The sequence below is a fragment of the Pelophylax lessonae genome (genome assembly GCF_965119305.1).
Source record: "Pelophylax lessonae genome assembly, chromosome: 1".
In the NCBI taxonomy this organism is placed as follows: Eukaryota; Metazoa; Chordata; class Amphibia; order Anura; family Ranidae; genus Pelophylax; species Pelophylax lessonae.
Genome location: NC_138768.1, coordinates 341009741 through 341036694, shown reverse-complemented (window position 1 = coordinate 341036694; position 26954 = coordinate 341009741). Strand labels below are relative to the sequence as shown.

Here is a 26954-nt window from a genome sequence, read left to right as displayed (position 1 = left end):
CAAGGCATACCCATTTACCTACTCTATCTAAATGGCTGTGCATGGGATGTTGGCAGAATTTCTTTAAAGCGAACAATTCAAGGAAACCTCAGGGTGGTAAAATCCAGGTAAAGTGCAATCAATCTATGTGCTTGCATATGTTGGTCCCTTGGTCCCTTGTTCCTAAGTAATAGGGTCTTTCAACAAGTTAGAAAGCCTTTCCTGATTGCTATTGTTTTTTTTCCCACATAGACTGGCCCTAGACCATAAACCTTGTAACCAGAGTGTTCCTAAAAAAACTGGACAAAAATACATTGTAAAATGTTTAGATTATGCATGTGCAAAGTTCTCTATAGCTAGATACTTAAAGTGGAAATTTTTTCTGAAAATTAAGTCCTGCTAGATCACTTCAGGCTGGCCCCTTTTCCCATGTATAGCTATGTAATACATTTAAAAAAATGCCTATACTGAGTAAAATCCAGTAATACAATGTCTAACCCTGCTCTGGACATACTCAGTCGATCTCTATTTTTGGCATGGTGCTGAAAATCAGAGCCAGTAGAGGCTCTACTGAATCTGCTGACAGTCTGAAGATTTACTGCTGCTCACGGGCTCTAGACTTTGGTGAAATGGCAGCCTCCAGCAAGAAGAAATAGGGCACTTTACAGCACACACTCATTTTAGTAGCATATTTATCAATGTGGAATGTATGGTTCTTATATAGTTACATAGTTAATCAGGTTGAAAAAAACACACAAGTCCATCTAGTTTAACAAATAAAAAGGAACAAAAAAAAAATCATACGTTCCCATATACGCAACCCTACACCCACAGCTTATCCAGAAGAAGGCAAAATTCCCCAGCAAAGCATGATCCAATTTGCTCCAGCAGGGGGAAAATGCCCTTCCTGAACCCCTGAAAGGCAATCAGATATTCCCTGTATGAACTTTATCTATAAATGTTAGTATCCAGTTATATTATGTACATTTAGAAAATAATCCAGGGCTTTTTTAAAGCAAGCTACTGAGCTGGCCATTATCAGCTCTTGAGAGAATCTATTCCACATTTTCACAGCTCTTACTGTGAAGAAACCTTTCTGTATTTGGGGATTAAATCTCTTTTCCTCCAGATTCAAAGAGCGCCCCCTTGTCCTCTGTGATGACCTTAAATAGAATAACTCAAAACTAAGTTCACTATATGGACCACTTATGTATTTACACATGTTGATCATATCCCCCTTAACCTCCAAGAGAGAACAAATTCAGTTACTCTAATCCTTCCGCATAGCTGAGCTCCTCCATGCCTCTTATTAGTTTGGTTGCCCTTCTCTGCACTTTCTGCAGTTCCCTGATATCCTTTTTGTGAATTGGTGCCCAAAACTGAACGGGCATATTCCAGATGAGGTCTTACTAATGATGTGTACAGGGGTACAATGATATTTTGCTCTACAGAGTCTATAATTCTCTTAATACAAGAAAAACTTTGCTTGCTTTGGAAACCACAGCTTGGCACTGAATACTAATATTAAACTTATGATCTACCAAAACACCCAGATCCTTCTCCACCATTGATTCCCCCAGTTGTACTCCCCCTAGTATGTATGATGCATGCATATTCTTAGCCCCCAAGTGCATAACTTTACATTTATCAACATTAAATGATATTTGTCACAAAGTTTCCCAATAAACAGTGCATTGAGGTCAGCTTGTAAGTTGGAGATATCCTGTAAGGACGTTATTCCACTGCATAGTTTGGTGTCATCTGCAAAGACCGAAATGGTACTTTTAATCCCAGACCCTATATAATTTATAAAGATATTAAAAGTAATGGTCCCAACACTGAACCTTGGGGTACACCTCTGCTGACCTTGGACCATTCAGAGTATGAATCATTAACCACTACTCTCTGAATTCAGTCTTTTAGCCAGTTTTCTATTTATTTACAAACTGTTTTTTCCAGACCTGTAGACCTAACCTTACACATTAGCCAAATGTGGGGAACTGTGTAAAACGTTTTTTCAAAATCCAAGCCACCATCCACAGCCACCCCTCTGTCCAAGGTTTTAATTAACTCATAAAATATATCAGATTTGTCTGGCAACTTCTGTCTTCCGTGAATCTATACTGTCTGTTGCTTAAAATACTTTTTTTCCAGCAAGAACTCATCTATGTGGTCTATTTTTAAACTCTCCAGTATCTTCCCAACTATAGAAGTTAAACTAACAGGTCTATAGTTACTTGGTAAAGGCTTTGATCCCTTTTTAAATATAGGCACCATGTTGGCCTTATGCCAATCTAGTGGTACTATTCCAGAGTCCCTATGAGTTAGAAACAATGGCTTTAAAATGACAGAGCTCAATTATTTTAGGATCTGTGGACGTATGTCATCTGGTCTACCTTTATTCTGTCTAAATATTTCTGGACCATATCACTTTTGAGCCATTGTGGATCATTTGAGGCTGTGCCAATATCATCCCCCATGCTCCTTTGTATACACAAAGCTAAAGGAGATATTTAATAAATTTGCCTTCTCTTTGTCCCCAGTCACCCACTCTAGATTTTTTTGTAAAGGGCCTACATGCTCAGACCTGACCTTGTGACTATTAATATATTTGAAGACTTTTTTGGGGTTCGTCCTGTTATCTTTTGCAGTCTGTCTTATTTTTTAATTTTTGTGTCCTTAATTTCCTTTTTACTTATTGTTTTATATTCTTTGTAACATTTAAATGATGAAAGTGTTCCTTAATTTCTATATTTTTTAAAAGCTCTTTCTTATTATTTATAGTTTTCTTTTTTACATTTTGGCCATGAGCCAAATAGGTTTTAGTTTTAGCCTTTAAATTTATTGCCCATGGGAATATACTGTATGTTGCAGTGAGTTCGCATATAGTATTTTTGAAGAACTCCCATTTCTTTTCTGTGTTCATCGATGCTAATATTCCCTTTGAGAGCAGCACTCATCCTTGGAAAATTTGCTCCTTTAAAGTTGAAAGTTTTTATATTCCAATATGAGCTTATTGCTTACAGCAAACACTGCTACCCAGATGTTCTTTTATATGAACCTTGGTAAAGAACATTATTTTTTATCAAATTGTTATGGGTAAAGTCCTGCTTTAATATAAGTACAACTAGAAGTGGCTGTTGAAAATAGCATTCCAATTGTGTATCATTCTTTATCAGTCAGTTAATTAAATGTCACAGATTTGATAGTCATAAAAGGCAAATTATTTGATCTGATTTCTTGAGGGTTTCCAGTTTAAGCCTAGCACTCAGCTTCTAACAAACTGAATTAATTTGAAAGAGAGACAATTAATTTTATTTTCCTCTACTTAACTGCATACTTATATATATATATATATATATATATATATATATATATATATATATATATATATATATATATATATATTTCATGTCAAGTAATGGTATATTCAATTAATATATCTGGAAAATTGTATTACATACAGGGAGGGAAAAAAATATTTGATCCCCTGCTGATTTTGTATGTTTGCCCACTAACAAAAAACGTTCGGTCTATAATTATAATGGAAGGTTTATTTTAACAGTGAGAGACAGAACAACAACAAAAATATCCAGAAAACGCATTTCAAAAAAGTTATAAATTGATTTGCATTTTAATAAATAAAATAAGTATTTGATCCCCTATCACTCAGCAAGATTTCTGGCTTCCTCTCTTAAAGGGAGCGCTCTTAATCTCAGCTTGTTACCTGTATAAAAGACACCTGTCCACAGAAGCAATCAATCAATCAGATTCCAATCTCTCCACCATTGCCAAGACTAAAGAGCTGTCCAAGGATGTCAGGAATAAGACTGTAGACCTTCACAAGTCCAGAATGGACTACAAGACCATCGCCAAGCAGCATGGTGGGAGCAACGGTTGGTGGATTATTTGCAAATAGAAGAAACACAAAATAACTGTCAATCTCCCTCGGTATGGGCTCCATGCAAGATCTTACCATGGAGTTTCAATGATCATGAGAACAGTGGGGAATCAGCCCAGACCTACACAGGAGAATATTTTCAGTGATCTCAAGGCTGCTCGAACCATAGTCACCAAGAAAACAATTGGTAACACACTACGCCATGAAGGACTGAAATCCTGCAGTGCCCCTGCTCAAGAAAGCACATGTACGTGCCCATCTGAAGTTTTCTAATGAACTTCTAAATGATTCAGAGGAGAAGAGGGTAAAAGTGGTGTGGGCAGATGAGACCAAAATCAAGCTCTTTGGCATCAACTCAACTTGCTGTTGTTTGGAGGAGGAGAAATGCTGCCTGTGACCCAAAGAACACCATCCCCCCGTCAAACATGGAGGTGGAAACATTATTCTTTGGGGGTGTTTTTCTGCTAAGGGGACAGGACAACTTCACCGCATCAAAGGGACAATGGACGAGGCCATGTACCATTAAATCTTGGGTGAAAACATCCTTCCCTCAGCCAGGGCATTGAAAATGGGTCATGAATGGGTATTCCAGCATGATAATGACCCAAAACACACAACCAAGGCCACAAAGTAGTGGCTCAAAAAGAAGAAAATTAAGGTCTCCAGGCCTTAATCCTATAGAAAATATGTGGAGGGAGCTGAAGGTTCGAGTTACCAAGCTTCAGCCTCAAAAACCTAATGACTTGGAGAGGATCTGCAAAGTGGAACGGGACAAAATCCCTCCTAAAATGTGTGAAAATCTGGTGGCCAACTACAAGAAATGTCTTAACTCTGTGATTGCCAACAGGGGTTTTGCCACCAAGTACTAAGTCATGTTTTGCGAAGGGGTCAAATACTTATCCAGCATGATAATGACCCAAAACACACAACCAAGGCCACAAAGTAGTGGCTCAAAAAGAAGCAAATTAAGGTCTCCAGGCCTTAATCCTATAGAAAATATGTGGAGGGAGCTAAAGGTTCGAGTTACCAAGCTTCAGCCTCAAAAACCTAATGACTTGGAGAGACAGACGGTATAAACTCACTCAGTGCCCAGTGTCAGTGGCCATCATCCCTATTAAGTATATACAAGAAAGGTTCCCCTGGATATGGGACTGTAAATGCCACTGACCACTGTATTTTGTATAAAAATATCTTTATTCGAGTTCAAAATTTATAAACAGACAAAAAAACGAAAACATGATGAATAACATTGACAGGGCATTAAAATATGCATGCATTTGACAGACCAATTATCGAACCAAATAGGGGTGCTCAGGTGTACAAGGCGATCATGGAACCGGAAACGACCCTACGCATTTCGGGCTTAAGAGCCCTTCCTCAGGGGTCACCCAAAGCTCCAGATACAATACCTAGTATATCCTTAGCATATAATCCTATGGGTTGGATTGGTCTGTCGACTAAAAAATGGTATTGCTACCATCAGGAGGAATGCCCAAATTCCCACAAGCCCGTTCAAGGGCTACGAAGTCCGTAAGAGCGTAGAAAGAAGTTGTAGCATCTGCCCAGAGGGACCAGCAGGGCACCACGATGACCGGTAAGAAAAGTGGCTCAATATGGACTACTCCCAAAAAAAGGGTGGGGGAAGTATATTCATATAGCAACCTGTAATATATAGGAGGAGTAAGACCGCAGAGGGTCATGTACAGTACAAAGAGTAGTAGTCTTGTGTGGACGAGATCAAATGGTATGTATATCTATCCCTAAGTATCCTGTGGGCTTGGCATCCTTGGCATCCTCAGTACTAAGTCATGTTTTGCGAAGGGGTCAAATACTTATTTCACTCATTAAAATGCAATGCTATTTATATATTTTTTGAAATGCATTTTTCTGGATATTTTTGTTGTTATTCTGTCTCTCATTGTTAAAATAAACGTACCATTAAAATTATTAACTGATCATTTCTTTGTCAGTGGGCAAACACAAAATCAGCAGGGGATCAAATAATTTTTCCCTCACTGTAAATGATGACTAATGATGATTTAACCACTTCAATACCGGGCAATTTTAACCCACATTAAAAAAAAAAGTATTAATTCAATACCTCCAAAATACATTTTTATCTGTCTCAAAAATGTGATAAAAATAATTTGGATACTGTGTTGCATGTGCCAGTAACTGTCAGTCAGACTATCACAGCACTGAAAAATGCTTAGGGAGTCATGTCATCTACTGGTGTTAGTCCACTGTGTTTTATCAAGTCCAAAATCAGCGCAGCCCTCTACCAAGAAATTCTACAGCACTTCATGCTTCCCTCTGCTGATCAGCTTTATGGAGATGATTTAATTTCCCAGAAGAACCTTGACCCCTCCCCAATACTGCCAAAAGTACCAATACCTAGTTTAATGATAATGGTATCCTTGTGCTTGTTTGGTCAGCAAACTCACCTGACCTAAACCCCATAGATAATCTGTGGGGTACTGTCAAAAGGAAGATGAGAGACATGACCTAAACCCCATAGATAATCTGTGGGGTACTGTCAAAAGGAAGATGAGAGACACCAGATTCAACAATGCAGAAGAGATGAAGTCTGCTATCAAAGCAACCTGGGATTCCATAATACCTCAGCAGTGCCACAGGCTGATCGACTAAATGGCACGCCTCATTGATGCAGTAATTTAATAAAAACATGCCCCAACCAAGTATTGGGATAGTGCATACTATACCGTACATAGACTTACTTTTCAGTAAGTCAACATTTATATATTAAAAATCCTTTTTTTTATTAGTCTTATGTAATATTCTGATTTTATGAAATATTGAATTTTGGATCCTCACTAGCTGTAAGCCACGTTCCTCAAAATTAAAAGAAAGAAATGCTTTAAATATATCACTCTGTGTGTAAAAAATCTATATAAAACATATGAGTTTCACTTTTTGAATTGAATTACTGAAATAAATTACCTTTTTGATGACATTCTAATTTTATGAGATGCACCTGTACCTAACAAACTGGGGTTGATTTTAAAAACTAGAGAGTGCAAAATCTGGTGTAAAGCCTAAGGGCTCTTTCACACAGGCGGACCATTCAGATCAGCCTGTCCGTTTTTTTGGCGGATCTGAACAGCCCCCCAATGCATCCCTATGGGGCATCGGATGTCAGCGAGACATGTCCGCTGACTTCCGATCCAATCCGTCAAATCTGGACGGATGGAAACCCTATCCAATTCCCATCCGATTCCCCCATAGAGATGCATGGGGAACTGACAGCTGTGTCTATGCACACAGCGCGGAGACACAGCTGTCATCCTCCTGCTCAGCGGGATCGGTCCCCCGCTGAGATAAATGGAGTCCGTCCGACGGACGGACAGTGTGAAAGGGGCCTAATTGAGCAAGCTCAAGTTAGATGCTGATTGGCTAAAATGCACAGCTGCACCATTTTTTTCACTCTCCAGTTTTAGTAAATCAAACCCAATGTGTCATATTTTTATATATACAGTATATAGATTGCCTGATACATGTTATTATTCTGCCTTAGTGTAAAACAAGATCAATTCATCAAGTATTTATTAATACTTGTACTATTTCTGAGTCTTTATTCTTGACAACCTAACTTATTTCAACATTAATTAAAATTATGTTACTTTTGAGAGCTTAAAACTTTTGCATATGCTTTAGTCAAAGTTACTGTTTTAATAGATCTTTAATGTAATGTCATGTAACACAGAAATCAACTCTGTCTATTTTGAATTGTTTACACTGCAGTTTAATTTCATTCTGCTAAATTTCAGGCATGTTTGGTCCAACTCCTCCAAACTGATTTAATATATCTGAATTTGCTCTGACAACTTATTCTAAAACTCAGTGACAGATGGAGGCAATGAACATCTTTTGATATTTTCCTTGAGCAATGCATAACCGAAATGTATGCCACATACAAGCAACATTTTATGAAATCTGATGCTCTTATTCTTTTACAAGGCATGAGTCATCCTATTGTTTGGGATTCATTCTAGGAACATCATTTCAATGTTTTTAATAGCCCATAGTCTATTTTGTGACATCTTAAAGTTACATTATAACCCTTCAAGAAATAAAAAAGGAAATTAAGTATTTTCAACATGTCATTACTAAGCCTGCATAGGCTGGAAGGAAATTATTATTATATCATTTTCAACAGTGTTCTGGTATAATTTACTGAATTGCTATTTTTATCATTTTTAACATAGTATTTTAGAACCATTATCTTTTGGCTGCTACATCCTCTCCCACCTTTTATTTTCTAAAATAAATGGCACAGATTACAGTGCACATGTTTTAGTTCTAGATCCCAGCCTTTGAAAATTGTCACAAACACAAGAACCAGTGGCTGAAATTAAAAGAAAGTTCTTTACAAGCTCAAATTGTGCTGCATCACATCTTTCCCATTTCTGTCCATATGTTCTTCTTTAATCTCATTAGTTCATGGAGACGTTTTTTTTCTCTGTTCTTGTGCAATCAGTTTGACAGGGTTTATAACTTTCATTAAACACAGCAGCTGAACCAAAAGATGTATTGAGCACCAGGTGAATGTATTCCGTTCACAGTGTAGTAATGACAGCCCATTAAAGTTAATACCTTGTGAATTGCTTGTCCATTTGATAGCACCCTCAGGAAGGTAGTGCTAAACAAGGAATTTATACCTGACAAACGTTTTCCATAGTTAATCTAAATTTAAAAAATTGCATATGTGGTTACTTCTTTTCTAATCTTCGCAAACAGCATAATCTGAAAAGTATAGTCAGTTAAATGTAAATGGATATATATATTCCTGGAAAAGAGATATGGCAATGCTCTAAATTTTAAAGTTTATCCAGTTACCTTTTTTTTTTTTTATAAAAGGATGTTTATTGAGATTTATAATATGTATACCAGTGCAAAAAGGAGCAAGGTTGAGAATGGTGAACAGATTAAAACCAGTCCACAAATACATTGCACATAAGAACGTATATTGGGAACAAATGCAGTAAATGCAATATAATATGCCCTGGTAGGTGGTAGAAGGCACAGAGAACAAAGGGTCATTTAGATGTCCCATCTGACCCCGCACCATTGTAAACATGGGCACGACAGGGCAGTCAGGGACCAATCAAGGTAACTCGCAATGATGAACCTTCAAATTTCCCAGCACCAACCTGTTACACATCAAAATGGACATTATCTAAACATTATCCCAAATGTAGTTATATATCTTGGGAAGTAATAGAAAGGAACTTTAGGGTTAGGAAAAAAAAAAAAAAGAAAAGAAAATTTATAGGAGCACCTATGGGGGGGGGGGGAAGTACAATTATTCTAACAATACTTGGGCAATGTACGGTGAAGGTATTTAATCTGTAGAGATTTATGGTGAATAATACATCCAACCTGACCATATGTCCTATAACTTGTCTTGTTGGTCTTTGACCATGGGAACCCATCGTTCAGCCAACATATTCATTTCAACCTCCCGTTTTACTGATGCCTCTCCAAATGTAGTGTTTAAGGTTGTGGCCAAAAAGCTCAATTTTGGTCTCAGGACTTCAAATGACTTTGTGCCAGAAGGTTTGAGGCTTGTCTTTGTGCTGTTTGGGGTATTGTAAGCCGGATACTTTGTGGCATTTGCGTAGTAATGGCTTTCTTCTGGCGACTCGATCATGCAACCCATCTTTCTTCAAGTTCTTTGGATATCTTTTTATATCCCTTTCCTGTTTTATACAGTTCAAATACCTTTTCTCGCAGATCCTTTGACAATTCTTTTGCTTTCCCCATGACTCTGAATCCAGAAACATCAGTGCAGCACTTAATTAAAGATGCAAGGGTATGTCAGGAGTCCAGAAACTCATTGACTTTTTATTCATACACTATTTACAAGCAAACAGATCACAGGTGAGGATAGTTACCTTTAATAGATATTCAAACCCCTTTCGGTTAACTTGTGTGCATGTTATCAGGCCAAAATCATCAGGGTATGTAAACTTTTGATCAGTGTAATTTGGGTAGTTACTGTTGTCATTATGATTTAAAAAGAGAAAACACAGTTGATTGATAATTAATGGCTTCAGCCAAACACTACCCATGAGTGAAAGAAAAGTTTTTGTGTTATCATTCATATTCTCTGAAAAATGGCCAAGAAATCATAAATTCTGCCAGGGTATGTAAACTTATGAGCACAAATGTAGTATGGGACTGAGGGGGACTGGGCACTGAGGAAAAGCCTATACATCTAAGATAGCAGATGCCTAGACTCTGGCAGATCCACACATAGGGATTCAAAGGTGGTCAGTGAATTGAGGGACCACACTCAGGGTCATAATATATTAAAGAAATCTATCAGTTGGCGATATCTCCAGGACACTAAAGGTATGCTCCCAAAGGACTTCATAAATTCCGAGAGGGGGGTTAGGATGCCTTGTGGGACAAACCTGGTGCAAGCCATGTTTCCATCAGAACCCCAAGAGCTAAAGTATCTGGGTTATTCTGTAGGACCCATGGGTAACCTCTCAGAAGTGCTAGAGGGGATGTTTGGGGAACATAGTGACCTGATATATTCAACCTGTCCCACACAGTGAGAGAGGCCCGAGTTAATAGAGACATCCAATCCGAAAGACCCCTAAGGGCAGTTGGAATCCAAGGAGCACCAACCCGGGTTCCTACCAGCCACATTTTTCTCCAAGGGAACCCACAGTTTAGTGGAAGACTCATGACACCAATTTAAAATGCGCACTAGGGACATAGCTTTATAGTATAGAGCCATGTCGGGAAGCCCAACTCCATCAAATAGTTTATGCCTATGAAGGAAGTCATAAGCCAATCTAGGACGTTTGTCCTTCCATACAAAGTTTATGAACACCCTACGTATACGTTTAAAAAAAGTCTGTGGGAGGGCGATTGGCACGGTATATAATGCATAAATTATTCTGGGCAATATGGTAATTTTAAAAACATTCACTCTCCCAAACCATGACAAGGGGCAACCCTTCCAGTTCTGCAAATCCCTCACAGTACCGGTTAGTTGAGACCCATAATTGAGGTCATAAAGGAGCTTCACATCTGGAGTAATATGAATATAAAGGATATTTGGGGAGTGGAAAGATAAAATAATAAATTGTCCACATAGGCAGAGAGCTTATGTTCTGTGGAATCTATATATACTTCTGAGATATACGTATTTCTCCTGATTGTTTGAAGAAAGGGCTCCAATACCAGTGCAAACAACAATGGAAAAAAGGGGCAATCCTGCATGATCCCTTTGCGTATGTTAAAATAATCTGAAAGTGTGCCATTAACCTTAACTCTGGCCCTGGGGTTTGTATACAGTGTTGAAATCAAGCCCATCATACAGTCTCCCAGGACTGGTTTTCATAGTACCTCAGTCATAAAAGTCCATTTCACACATTTGAATGCCTTTTCAGCATCTATTGACAGGATCACCTGTGGAATATGATCAGGTCCATTTTCTGCCCAATGAAGGATGTAAAGGGCTCTGATAGTATTATCTCTGGCTTTGCGACCAACCATGAATCCGGTCTGGTCAGGGTGGATTTAGGTCACCAAATGGTCTTACAGTCTAAGGGCCAGCATTTTTAGCTAGGAGTTTAGTTTCAGAGTTTAGAAGGGAAATGGGCCTAAAGTTTGCACAAAATTGGGGATCCTTCCCAGGTTTCGTTAGAACCATTACATGGGCTAACAGAGCTTTTAGGGGGAGGGGATTCGACACAGTGATGGAGTTAAAATAACTATAGAGGAGTGACGCTAAGGTGGAAAATAACTTTTTGTAATAAGCCTTTATGAGACCGTCTGGCCCTGGGCTTTTGCCTGGAGGCAGGGCAGCTACTGCTGAACTCAATTCCTCAGTAGTAAACGGGCGTTCTAATTAAGCAATGACAGAAGGAGTCAAGGCAGGTAAGGCAGACTCCTCCAGGTAAGCCCGAATCTTATTTACCTGGTGCCCACTCTGACCGATTGGAGAGGATGGGAGATATTATACAAGGACTCATAAAAATGGTGGAACTCTGCAGCTATGGACTGAGTGTCCACTATCTGTTTGTTGTGGGTAGTCAGTGAGTGGACATGACAGGAATCCTGCTGCTTATTTAATTGTCTAGCTAGAATCCGGCCGCATTTTTTACCCTTCTCACAGAAATGGTGGGCGAAGTAAATGTGCTTATCTTTGGCCCTGTGAGCAAAACAATTGGATAGACTGAGTCACAGCTTCTCCAGTTGTTGGGTATCAGCGAGGTCAAAGCTCGCCTTATGCTTGGTTTCAAAAGCGTGTATTCTGTCTAAGAGATCAGCCAGTTCCCGTTGCCTTTCCCTTTTGACACAGGAGCTATAAGCAATAAATTTCCCTTTGATTACTACCTTGTGAGCCTCCCAGACCGCTTGACATGACACCTCCCCAGAGGGATTGGTTTTAATATACGATGTCAATGTGCGGGAAAGGGCCTCTGAGATACATTTATCATCTAAAAGGGACTCATTCAGTCTCCTGGTTCTTCTGTATGATATGCGGAAACTGGACGAAGAGTCAGAGTTATGGGAGAATGATCTGAAGAGTGATAGATTCAATTGTGGAGGAGAGGATGCAACTCAGATAACATTGATCCACTAATAATAAATCAAGGCAGGAGTATGTGTAATATGTTTTAGAATAATAGCTATAATCTTTATCTCTCACAGTGTAAAAGATGTTTAACATGTTTGAGGGCTCTAAAGGACAGGGGAGTTTTACCTGATGAGATGTCCAGGCAGGGGTTCAGTGTAAGATTTAAATCCTTACCCAGAATCAAAAAGCCTTCCCTAAAGCCCTCCAGTATTCGCAGGGTGCAAGAGAGGAAGTCAACTGTACGCGTGTTAGGGGCATAAATAGTGGCAAACGTCTATCTATGGCCATGTATCGTGCCTTTAGCAAAAATAAAATGGCCTTCTGGGTCGAGAGAGAACGGACATGATTCGAATGGCTATCGTTACCCCAATAGCCTTGGGGATTGGGGATGGTGCATGAAACCACTGAGCAAAAGAGGTGAGAGGCAAGCAAAGGGGGTGGACCCTGCCTTGAAACGCGTCTCCTGTAACAAAACAACATCTGCAGTCAGGTTTTTTTCCCCCTTCCCATTTGTCCTGGCCTGTTGGCTCCTTCCTGTTCAGGCTTTGGCAAATATTGTCTATACTATAATACTTTATCATTAATTGGTAAGAAGGCACCCATTGGTTGTATTCAATTATAAAACAAACAAAATCGCCTTTTTCTATCTGCAGCCAGGTAATGCATAACCCTGCCAAAGACGGCCCCTTTTGTGTGGTGAGCAAAGACCTCTCACATTGTAGAACACAAATTTCAAGGTGTCAACCATGGTATAAATTTAGGTAGGACAAGCAATAATATGAAACACATCTGCATCTTCCACTGGGATAGGCAAAAGCCGTCCCAGGAAGAGGCCCTTAGTTGGATTTTGATTAAGACCCCAAATGCACCTAGAAGGTAGGGAGAAAAGAACAAGTAAGCAACAAACATTAAAAAAAAGGAAAAAATGGGAATAACACAACATCCCAAAATATTGCATGAACATGCTAAAGGGGAGAGGGTTCCAGAGGGGAGAGAATTTTCCCTGTCTGGGGCCCTCCGCCCATCTGCAACTTGGCAGAATTTAGAGTCCCATCATAAGGGACCCATCTAATGGGGGGGGGGGATGACTGGGTTTGTGCAGATAACTCACTTTACATGTGGGACCATGAAGAATTCAGGTAGGTAAAGAGGAGGTTGGACTTCGGTTGTGCCTGCCCTGGAGGTGCTTGCGGTGAGATTTTGCTGGGACTTGACACAAGCGCTTGGGGCATTGAGGAAGGGGTATAGAGCTGTTCGGTCTCCAATCTTGAAAATCAGTCGCGGGCGGATCCAGAGTTTCCACAAAGTGTTGCAGATTGTCCTTAGTACGGAGGACTGCTGTCTTTCCATTCCGAGAAGCAGTGAGGCAGAAGGGGGAAACCCCATCTGTAAGGGACATTTACTGAGCGTAGGACTTCAAGACAGGGCAGACAGCTTAGCGCTGCATAAGGGTACGCCATGACAAATCTGGAAACAGAGAAAGTTGAGCTCCATAAAATTCAATGCTTGGTTTGTCCCGGGTCACTTTCATGATTGCTTCCTTCAAAAAATATGTATGCAACTTGCAAATAACATCTCTGGGCCTGTCCATGTCCTAGGGGCCCGGGAGTAGGGCTTAATGAACTCTTTTCACCTCAATGGTATCTGGTGCAACATCCCCCAAAATCTGTCTAAAGAGACCCTGCACGGTGTGAAGCAAATCAAGGGCCCGGGTCATCTGGGGCAGACCTCTTATACAAATGTTCTGGCGGCGGTCTCTATTTTCATGGTCGTCAAGTTGGTCTAAAAGGGAATTCAAGACCTCCTCATGGTATTTGGTATGGTCCTTAATCACAGTAACAGTAACTGTCTGCATGAGGTCAGCCTGTCTTGTTTCCATCCCTCACACTCTGTGTCCCAGTGCCACTATGTCAGCCCTAAGTCCCTCTACAGCCTATTTATAGGATAATTCAACAGCAGCTATCAGCTACTGAATGTCAGCCTTAGTGAAAAGGGCTTTTATATGCTCCCTAAGGTCCCAGGCAGACTCTGCTGCATCCAGGTCAGAATGTGTGAAGAACTGACCTACAGAGTGAACGGAGGCTGAAGGACTGGAGGGCTGCAGCTGTGATGCCATTTCAAGCCCTGGAGAGCAACTGCTGTGTGCAGGAGAGCCACGCGGAGGAGTCTCGTGGTCCAGCGCCATCTTGGCTGTGCAGCCTGGGTCCACTGGATGCAGGGAGAAGAAAGCCTGGAGCTCGCTTGTTGCTGTATTGCTACCGCTGGGTGGTTGAGATGTAATGCAGCCATGTGTGGGCATGATTAAGCCAGCGGAAGGGCACAGGAAATGACCACTAGTGGCGATAAAGGAGTCAAGGATTAAATTCAGTCATAACTCCTGAGATTTCTGATATACACTGTTTACATCTGAGAACCCTTGGATTGATCTCTCAATTACCTATTACAAGAATCACAATATACAGAGCTGCTCAGATTGGCTCTATACACAATGTCTGTGAACAGAGCAGTCTGAGGATGGTTTGGTTCACAGACATTATTAAGCAAAATGGCTGTCTGACCATTTATAAACAGTACTAGGTAAAGAACAATTCACTATTTTAACATTTTGAGATTTATGGCAGTACAAAAAAGATAAACCACTTGTTGACCTCCTGTATTCAGAAAAGTTCCTCCAGTGATAGATATAAAAGCCAAAAAACAGCCATGAAATACAGGAAATGATGCACCTTATGTGTTACCAAAATATTTCTTCACTGTGCTCTCCCTCCACCATTCTGTACACTCACCAGATGATGTAATAAATAGGCGCTGTATCGCTGTCAATTAGTATGTTGGAAACGTGGCTCACCATGACAGCCCACGGTCACTTTTCCTACAATACCCACTGTATAAAGAAGCTCACCAGTAGGAGCCATAGTGCAAGGGTCTGCCTGCAGACCCGTTGTCCTGGGCCGCTGTCCGCTTTCCTCCGGCTCGGAAGGAAACTCTCCCCTAACTCGGCAACGCAGCCATTAAAAATATTGCATTTGCCCACTGACACCTGCCCAAAGCTCGTCAATGTGCATATTAACCCAATCTTCACAATTACCAAGAGATGATAAAAAATAGACGTAGTCAACTAGAAGAAATTGCAGGTTCATTGGATCATGGAAACACATCTGCATATAGTCAAAATATCTGAATAGTTGTAAATTGGCTACATGGCAAATAAATGTACTATAAGAATAAAACACATTAGCTTTGCATATGGCAGCATAATTCCAAAAAAGTAGCAACACTTCATTTCACAAGAATCAATTAATTTTCAAGGTAATTCATGGAAATGCCTGTCCTATAATGACTATTATTCCAATAAATCAATTTCTACTTTTTGATAAATAGAGGAAGTCAAAATCCAAAAAAGGAGGCATTCAAGGTCAGTTAACCGTCCATGATAAATTGGTTCTATTACTTCTAAGTTAATAATCACTTCAAATTCAGAGTTACTTTTTAAATAGATGTAGAGGTCTACAGAACTAATTTGTAGAGGAAATTGTTAAATCACCATCCTATAGTTTAAACCAATACATTTCCCTTGATCTACAAACTTTAAAAAGTACATTTTTGAATACTAATTCATTTTGTTCATTATTAGATTATGATAATAAGCTGAGTTGTACTTATTATACTGAACTAATTTCAAAGCAAGTTACATGATTTGTAAAGTAACATCCTAGCCTCATGTAGCTATTTTATGTACCTTAATCTGTATTATACAACATATCAATAGTATGTATACGGTATAATTTCTAAGCATAAAACATTCATTACCAATAATATAATATGGGCAAAAAAAAACAAACTCCAATGCTGTAAAGACAAACCATTGCATATATACAGTACCACTCTTGAAGAATGATTTTTTGAACATTTTTTTTCCAGATAAAGGAAGTAGTTATAGCAGGTTTAAATCAGGTACAGTGGAATATGATCTAAGGGGTGGGACTCACTGTACTATTAACACCTAAACTTTTTTCAGGATTTTGCAGGGCGGTAATGATGCTTAGATTTCTGTTTGTGTCCCCTGGAGAAATTCCCCCTACTTCCTGTTCTAATGATTGGGTGGATGTCATAAGTACTGAAATTCATAGGAAACCTCTAGAATAAGGGAAGAGACAACCACATAATACTTTTTTTTTTTTTTTTTTTTTAATGAAAGGCTATAACCTCCTGTTTATTAGTTATCAGGGAGGATGAAATAAGTAATTACTGTATATTAAAAATTCAATTTTGATTTATAATCTCAATTGTGTACATTTTTTATATATAATATATATATATATATTTATAATATATAATATTTATTACTTACCTATAAAAAGCTGACTGTAGAGTTGTAGTCGTATGTGACCATCAGAAGAAGTAGTGTATGTTTTTTGTGGTAAATAGTCTACTTGTAGAGAAGCTTCTTTAATGTTTCTCTCTGCCTTGACAAAATGCCACTGGCTGTCATTCAGAGGAGTTGGCGAGTGTATTCTAACCTCTAGGGGCCCATTTCCAACATCAAATGAAAAAACCACATCTGTTGGAGCTGGAAAAATGCAACAGAAAATAAAAACTTATTTTTAACTTATTATTATACTGCTTATATTACTTACTATTAGAATTTATATTTCCATCAAGTAAAATATAATAGCAATGGAAAAGATGAATGCCCTAACATAGACTAAAAGGATACAAATGCTTCCTATGACCCTGTCTTTTGCTAACTGCACATTTCGCAGGTCAAATGTTGGAGAGTTACTGATCATTATACTTCTTTTAGCTTGTGACAGATAAATAGGTGGGCAGGAAATTCAAAAATTCACAGGTGGACAATAACAGAAAAGAAAACTATGCTAGAAAGATCTTACTGTTATTATACTCAAGGAATATTATAAGCCAGAACTGCTGCTTAAGAATCAGACTGCTTCAATAACTAAATATGAAATTTGGATGGACTGACCATTTCAAGGTCTACTGGGAACCAAATCTTGAGATCATCTAATTTATAAATACAGAGAACTTTTTTGGGTCAGGGGTTTCAGTCAACAAGAGAAATATGTTATGTTTTAGCAATACGTATGCAGCTTAATGTAGTAAAAATGCAGTCTCATTAACCGACCGTATACTCTATATTTATGTCGACAAGGTGGCTCTGCTTCGCTTGATCACATACCTAGTAAGTGATCCAGCACTTTCGGATCTGGAGCGCGCACGTGTGCTGCCGGCGACCTGCTCTCGCTGTAATTGGACCCACTAATCGTTCGAGAAACAAGCAGAATGTCAGTCTGCCTATGAAAACAAGGCGGACTGGTGTTCTGTCACTAGAGAAGGTATTGATCCTTTGTTTCTTCAAAGCAGGAACACGGATCTCTGCCTTCCCATTGTACAAACACCTCCCCAGAGTAACCAAGCACATTTTAGGCACACATTTAACCCTCTGATAGCCCCTGATGTTAACCCCTATCCAGCCAGTGTCATTAGTACATTGATAGTGCATATTTTTTAGCACTGATCATTGTATTAATGTCACTGGTTCCCAAAAAAGTGTCAAAAGTATCGCATAGTGTCTGATTTGTCCACCGTAATATCGCAGTCCTGCTATAAGTCGCTGATCGCCGCAATTATTAGTGAAAAAAAAAAAAAAAAAAAAAAGAATTCCATAAATATATCCCATTTAGTTTGTAGATGCTCTAACTTTTGGGCAAACCCAACAATATATGCTTATCGGGATTTTTTTACCAAAACTATGTAGCAGAATACATATTGGTATACATTTATGAAGACATGTGATTTTTTGGATTTTTTTTATTGGATATGTTTTATAGAAGAAAGTAATAAATATTGTTTTTTTCTTTTTTAATTGTCAGTATTTTCTGTTTAGAACGCAAAAAAATCCCTGATAAAATACCACCAAAAGAAAGCTCTATTTGTGGGAAAAAAAGGATATACAGTAAATATTATTTCGGTACAGCATTGCACAAACGCGCAATTGTCAGTTAAAGTAACGCAGCGCAGTATCGCAAAAAATGGCCTGATCATAGCCTGGTAAACCCTCTGGAGCTGAAGTGGTTAACATAGTTATTTTCCAAAATACCCATGAGACAAACTGAGCTGGTTATAATCTGCTATAGACTATTTTTCTTAAATAGGGGTTACAAAAAAGAGACTTACATTCCAATTCAATTCGAATAAAATCTTTGATTCCCAGGTTTTCTAAGAATAGTCCTGAAGGTGATGCAGTCTTGAAGAAGAAGGAAACATCTGCGCTAAGTTCTCCATCAAAGGTAGGGAAATGTAGGTAGGATGATACTGTATTAAAAGAAGCCGCATTCCAAAAACTTCCTAGGCAAAAAAAGGAAAACATAACTGACTAGGTTCAAACTTGAAAATAGTGTGGCTATTGCATTCAATTTTGAGTGCAAGCTCAGCATTTAATCACAATAAAGAATTTTTTTTAAATAGCACTTATGGAGCTTCTATGCATCTAACACAACATTATTGTTTATCTCACAGTCATTGATCAGAAATATATATACAGTATATATATATTTTTTTTTTCTTGCAGTGACATCACCAATGTAAGGACATTGAAATCACCAATGTAAGGATATTTTTTTCTAGTGACACCAAAGATGACACAGAAGGCATTTCTTCCTTCCAGTGACACCAATTAAGCAGGGAAGTTTTTCCTTCCAGTGACACCACCGATGCAGGGACATTTTTTTTTTCCAGTGAGACCATGGATGCAGGGACATTTTCCCTCTAGTGACACCACCCACACAGGGTTATCTTTACCTTCAATTGACACTACTGTTGCAGGGAAAATTTTCCTTCCATTGACTTCACTGATGCAGGGACATTTTTCCTTACAGTGACACCACAGATGCAGGGGCATTTTTCCTTGCAATGACACCACTATTGCAGGGACATCTTTCCTTCTAGTGACACCACTGATGTTGGAACATCTTTCGCTTTTAGTGAAAACACTGATGCAGGGACATTTCTTCTTTCCAGTGACACCACCAACATGGTAATTTTTTCCTCACATTGCTGCTGGAGCATTTCTTTCTACATCAACGTTAGCCCCATATTTCAGTGTAGGATAGAATGTGTATTACTATTAGACCTCATGCACACTGGATGTTTTTACAGCTGCTGTTTTTGGTGTCAGATGTTTTTTTTCTACAGCCAGTAAACTCCCCAACATGCTATCCTATGTGTCCTTGCACACATAGGCTGTTATCAGCAGTTTTTGGCAGAGGCGTTTTCTGGCTGGAAAAGCTTAAAAATGCAGAAAAACGCCAAAAAAATGCAGAAAAACATGACTATTTAGGGTTTATCAATGGATTTGAGTCATAAGATTTTGTGGGAATATAGTTTTGCTAAAAAAAAAAAAAAAGCTAAAAAAATGCTACAGCTGAAAAAAGCTAAAAAAAAGCTGAAAAACGCTACTGAAAAAAGTTGAAAAAAGCCTTATACAGCTACAGCTTTCTACTGACGTTTTGATAAAGTCCAATGTGCATGAGGCCTTAAACTCACATGTTACATATGTTTTGATGCAGCATGCTGCAAGCATCACTATTATCTCCACCTTCTCCCCATCTCCACCTGGGGGGAACGATTTGAGATCTTCACCTTGGGCACTAAATGACCTTGTCCTAGCCTTGATTTTAGAGGTCATCCTTTGTGCCTTTCATTCAGCAAAAGTGAAGTGACAAGAACAGATGTGTGTCAGCGAATGTTGGGCACCATGTTTGATGTGAATCTACATTGCTGGGTGAAATGATTGATGATGGTTGTACATTACTGAACTTTTTTAAATGAAAAAACTTACAGTATCAATATCCGTCTCTGTCTTTATTTACATTTTACTTTTTTTTGTGAATGAGTAGGTGTATTATGTACCGCTTACATATTCACATGGAGGTGGCAGTGTCCTTATTATTAAAGGGAGTTTCCAGATTCTGATAAGTCTCAAACCAACACTGAGCCTGTGTGAGCAAGGCACCCCCCATGTGGAGGCACTGTGGCCCGGTAGGGTTCAGAGGGGTACACACACTGACTCCCCCCCCCCTTTCATGAATTGCAAGCTGCATGCTCAGATATTGGGCTGGTATGGATTTTTGGGGTAGACCTCATCTTGATTTTTGTCCCTCTTAAAATCAATACAAGAGCTGAAGGACCTGGTCTGAATAAAGAGGGAATCCTATGCCATTATAATCTGTTTGGGGGTCCCCCATTAACATCATTAAGGGACCCTAATCTAGAATAAGGGTCTGGTACAGATTAATGGAATCATGGCCACTCTGTTTACAAACAGAACAAAGTGTTCAGCAAGCATCAGCAGCTGTCCTTTTTTCAACAATTTAAACACACTTTTTCTTTGTGAATGTCAATTTTGATGTAGTAGGTTGTATTCACAGACAGGGTCAGGGCATCCCCATGCAGGTCATATAAAGGAATTTTGTGTTTTTAATTGTTTGGAAATATCTTGCCCATTAGGTTATAAAATTAAGATCACTGTTTCTTAACACTCTTCTCCTGTTTTAACACAAAAGTTTTTGCATATTTATTCTGTAAAATAAGAAAACTTACAGTATCTTACAATCGGGGAGTAACTCCAGTCTTCTATCTATTGCAGAGCTAAGGCTGCTGCTTGCTTCAAACACTTCTGGCCTCCCACACACTCTGTGATGGCTCTACCTTCTTTTAAAGGGTGCCTTTAGTTTCAATTTGGTGAGTTAGTGACAGAGTCATATTAAACTGACCACATGAACACCATCTGGCCAATCAGGGTAAAACTACTGTTATGTATATACAGTATTATGATAGCAGTGTTCTTCTCCATGTTTTAGTGTCATGTATGTATGTATGCAGCAGTGGCACTACCCTGCATGTCTTTGCATCCCCACATATAATCAAGCCCCACTGTCTCCTCATATTCTTTCCTATCTAGATTTTCTTAATATTCATTCAAACTGTTGTACCTTACATTCAAAAGTTAGGATTTAACATTTAGCATGTAAATGTATCATTATAATAAAGGGCATACATTAAATACAAAATTATATGAGAAATCAACTACCTCCTTTCTGGCCACTAAATAGAGAGAAGCGCAGATGCGGGGGGGACTTACCCATATGCCCCCCACATCGGCTGCTGGTGCGTACTTTTGAGAGCATGCAGCAGTATGATATGTGATCTGCTGTGAGTGGGCCTGGTACCATTCAATCAATGTGACCAATCACAGTGATCACAGTCATGGTAGTGACTGGCAATTTTATAACCTACTGGGCAATGCTGTCATTGTTTAATACTATGTCAGCTCTGTGATTGGTCACCATGAGCTTTGACCATGTTACCAATCTCCTTGAATTATGACTGCCCTAACCTTAACAACTCTAAATGCTGCCTCCCCTGCTTTTTATGGAATATATTCTTGCCCTTTAACTTGGTTATTCAGTTAAATTAGGCATTTGAATGTTTGACTGTAATTAGTGGGGCAAATTTAGAAGCATCATGCAGTGAAACCAAGTTCTCATTATGAGTGTTCCCACTGTTTGAACATATTTAGCATCTCTCCTGTTTTCTATGAGAGCAAATAAATAGCTAAGATACCTTAATATAATAAAATAGCTCCTACTTTATGTTTAGATAAAGTCTGGCGAACTGTTAAATCCTCAACATTATGTTTCCTCTACAAGACTGGATTTTATTGACTCTTTCAAATATGATATTCACTTTCTTGTTCACATTAATCAGCTCTATTTATTTATTACTACCTCAAACAACGAAGACTATGTGAATAGTATATTTTTTCAGTGCAATCAATGATTTCTTAATAAATAAAAATATATTATGATTTACTGTGTAGTACTAGCAATGCAATTTCAATGGAAATTAGACTCTGATGTTGCAGTCACTGGGAGGGTAGTAAATAGGAAAATAAAGACAGGTCACCTGTGTACTATGAAAACATTTTTCTGGAAGGCCAAAAGTCCAACTTAACATGCTATAAAAATTTTATGTAGAAATTGTCACTCCTTCCTTTTGTGGCAATTAGGTATTTTTCTACAGTATCTTACAATATCTAGAATGCTTACACAAGCCATAAAACATAATGTTTTCCACCATTATGGAGTTATATTTTTTTTAAATGTTGCATTTATGATAGACACAGTCCAAAGATGTCTCAAAGCTGGAACTGGATTTAGCTGAATTGGGGCCAAAATCAGAAAATAGGTAAGATTTGATGCTTTAAATTATAGTTGACATCTTCCACTGCTTTTCTCAATTTTTTTCACATAATTATCATTAATTTCAAATAACATAGATCACTATTGAATTTCTTTTTTTTTTTTTTTTTGAAGCGAAACCTCACTGTAAATTTGACGTTTACATTATTCCCCTGGACTCACAAGCCCTGCATCATAGTAAAGTCATGTCTTGCACTGATAAAGGCTAAGAAGCCTGAAACAGCTGCGTGCAAGTGGGTATTACTGGATCTGAAAAATGACGGCTATATTTGTCCTATACACCAGTGGTTCTGGATGCATTGATGGCTAAAAGGGGCAAAAAATAAAATTATTTTTATGACTCCATCCACTTTACCAATAAGTAGAGATTGAGCTTTTGAGGTTTTGTGCTGGAAATGATGGCTTGTAAATATTTTCTGTTATAAGAAAGCAAAGCTGTATCTCACAGTACATTAAAAGGGGGGTTTTTTTGTTACTTTTCTACCACCTTACAAAGACCTTAACTACTTATTGCCCGCCATATAACAGAATGACGGCCGCAAAGTGGTTAAACTATCCTGACTGGGCGTCATTTGAAGTCCAGCAGGATGTGCCGCTAATGTGCACCCCCAGGGGTGATCGGGGATGACGCATATCCCTTTGACACAGCCCATCCCCGATCAGGGTAAACAGCGAATGAAATTGGCTGTTTACCACATGATTGGCTGTGTCCAATCACAGCCGGTCACAAATGTAAACAGAAATGCTATTATCAGTGATCTCAGCTTCTTCTCCTTACACATCGATCGTTTGAGGAGGAGAGCTAGGATCTGTGAGTTACTGCTATTATGTTACATTTTTACACCTTACTGTGCACCACACGCCCCCCCCTCAATAAAGAGAACCTATCAAACAGCCCATCTGGATCTGTCATAGTTGATCTTGATCTGTCACAGCACATCTGGATCTGACACACCTCACCTGGATCTGTCACACCACATCTGGATTTGTCACACAGCACATCTGGATCCGTCACACAGCACATCTGGATCTGTCTGAATCTGTCACACAGCCCATCTGTCAAACAGGCCATCTGTCACACAGTTCATCTGGATCTGTCATACAGGCCCACCATCAGTGACCTGTCACACAGGACTTCAGTATCGCCATCAGAACCGCCATTAGTGACCTGTCACACAGGCCCGCCATCAGTACCGCCATCAGTACCGCCATCAGTGACCTGTCACACAGGCCTTCAGTACCGCCATCTGTACCGCCATCTGTACCGCCATCAGTGACCTGTCACACAGACCTTCAGTACCGCCATCAGTAACCTATCACACAGTACCGCCATCAGTGATCTGTCACACAGGCCTGCCATCAGTACCACCATCAGTCCTGCCATCAGTACTGCCATCAGTGACCTGTCACACAGGCCTGCCACTAGTATTTTCATTAGTACTGCCATCAGTGACCTGTCATACAGGCCCGCCACCAGCATCTCCATTTGTATCACCATCAGTACCCCATCAGTGACCTGTCCAACAGGCCATCAGTACCGCCATCATGTCCAAAAGGTTTTTCACATCTGAAGAGGCATATGCAATCCTTACACCAGCCGGGAGCTCTCATCATCCGATTTTGGTTCGGAATTCGAGCCAGTAGAGAGTAGTGGAACGGAGACTGAATCAGAGGGGGAAACAGTCCCTCCTAAAAGAATAAGGAGAACAACAAGATCAGAAAACCTGCCTACCACCAGCAGTGTCATACACCCCAACTGCACCAACACAAATGGAGCTAGACCCCAGGAAAAGAAAACCAGTACCAGCACTGGAATAACAACCTAAACCTGAAGAATCCAGGCCCAAACCTACTTTCCCGGTGCCCTGGCAAACCCCTTATGGTTACCTGCCAGCTCAGGGTCAGCTATATTCCCCCCTTTCACTGCACAGCCAGGTGTGCAGCTGTACACTACAAATTTTTCGCAACTAGGTTATTTTTATTTGTTTTTTCCACACGAGTTGCTGCAGTATATGGTGGACCAAACAAATCTTTTTGCAGAGCAATTTATTGCCTCCAACCCCAATTCGTCCTATGCCCTTATGTTCCATTGGCGACGTCTCACACTAGACAAATTCAAATTGTTTTTGGACCTTACATTTAATATGGGGCTTACAAAGAAAAACAAAGTACATGCCTACTGGTCCACCCACCCCATCCAGCACATGGCAATTTATTCTGTTGTCATGTCCAGGACACACTATGACATGATTATGCCTTTCCTACATTGTAATGATAACTCCCCTGCTACTACTACTGGATTTGGCCTGGATATGGCCTGGATAAGCCACTGGATATGTTCATGCCTTCCGTGTGTATGAAGGCAAAGACTCCCAGCTCCAGCCTACTGAATGCCCAACATATATCAGAACCAGTGGGAAAATTGTCTGGGACCTGGCATTACCCCTGTTCAAAAAAGGCTATCATATATATGTGGACAATTACTACACCAGCTTGCCCCTTTTTCGTTATCTGTACCATGAAAAAATCCCTGGCCTGTGGTACCGCCAGATAAAATAGAAATGGATTCCCACAAAATGTAATAGAAAAAAGGCTACAACGGGGGGTATCCACATTTCTGAGGAATAAGGGAATGTTGGCCATGAAGTGGAGGGACAAGAAAGATGTTTACATCATGTCCACCATCCACAATGACACCTTGGTGGAGATTCACAGAAGAGGTGGCCCCATTGTAAAGCCTGAATGTGTCCACGATTATAATCAGTTCATGGGGGAGAGGATTTAAATGACCAGATGCCACAACCATATTTATCAACCCAAAAGTCCTGTTACTGGCCATGCTTAATTTGTATGTCTGCTATCAAAAGTCACCAGAAAACAGACCCAGCACCTACCTCAAATATATTGAAGACATTGTCACTGCCCAAATTTACCAGCAAGGACCCGCCCCAGAATGCATTCACTCTGATAGTGTAAGTCGACTTTATGAGCGACATTTTCCCTATAACATTCCCCCCACAGAATCAGGAAGAAGACGCCAAAAGAAATGTTGTGTGTGCAGCATCGGAAAAGTTGGAAGAGACACTAGTTATCATTGTCCCCAATGTCCCTCCCAACCTGGCCTATTCATTTAAGAATGCTTCAGAATTTACCACAAATCCATAAGATATTAGTTCCCCTTATTTTTACCAGACTGCCAAATACCTGTTCGGATCATTTGTCTGCTACCACGTTTCTAATTTCCACGTTAACTGACCCTGGCCTGTTTACTGACAATGCATTTGCCTGCCATTTTAAACCACGTTTCTGACTTCCACATGCACCAACCTCAGCCTGTTTACTGACAATGTCTTTGCCTGCCATTTTAAACCAGGTTTCTGACTTCCACATGCACCAACCTCGGCCTGTTAATTGACCACGCTTTTTGCCTGCCACTTAGGCTGATCTTTTGCTCTTCTACTTTAGTACACAGGGGTCTCACATATGTGAGGGCTTCAGAAAAGTGTTCTGAGTGGAGAAAACCAGTTTTTGGTTTTCTGTGTTCCCAGAACAGGGTCTAGAGTCTGGAGGCTTCAAAGAGATTTGGGTGGGAGAAGCCTCTACCCCTGTCCCCATTCTTTCCTGACAGAGGTCCTAAGCTTGATGGTCCTTCCTGCTGCCTGGACCAATACTTTGGCTGTGCTGACCACATTGCTGCCTGTAATGACCCAAGACTTTATGGAACACATCTCTGCATGCTACCTGGACCAATGCTTTGGCTGTGCTGACAGTATCTCTGCCTGCTGTCTGTACTTACTATGGACAGTATTCCAGCCTGCTGCCTGGATGACTGCTTTTGTTGTCACTGAACACATCCTTGCCGGCTACCTGGGTTGCTCTCCCATGTGGACCACTGCACTACTAAAACCACAGGTAACCTTTTGTTTACTCTTTGCTCAGCAGAATGTATTTTGGGGTGTAATTGGTATGTACATGTGTTATAAATATGAAGGGCCTTCAAAAATGCAATAGGTTGTCAGGAAATTAGATGTATAATTTGTAGTCCTAGAACGTCTGAAGGTGACTACTTGGATGTTGGGCCTCTGTATATGGCCAGGCTGTGTAAAAGTCTCACACATGTGGTCTCCCCATACTCAGGAGAAGTAGCAGAATGTTTTCTGGGGTGTAGTGTTTG

General features: G+C 39.7%; 1 protein-coding gene across 1 annotated transcript in view; it reads right to left on the bottom strand.

Annotated features, from left to right (window-relative positions):
- CNTNAP4 (contactin associated protein family member 4) overlaps window positions 1-26954 on the bottom strand; it is a 557814-nt gene that overhangs the window by 34347 nt on the left and 496513 nt on the right. Inside the window, exons 16-17 of the mRNA XM_082267662.1 lie at window positions 18696-18866; window positions 16852-17070 (exon numbers count right to left, since the gene is read on the bottom strand). Of these exons, the coding sequence (XP_082123788.1) occupies window positions 16852-17070; window positions 18696-18866 (390 nt within the window). The remainder of the gene's footprint in view (window positions 1-16851; window positions 17071-18695; window positions 18867-26954) is intronic.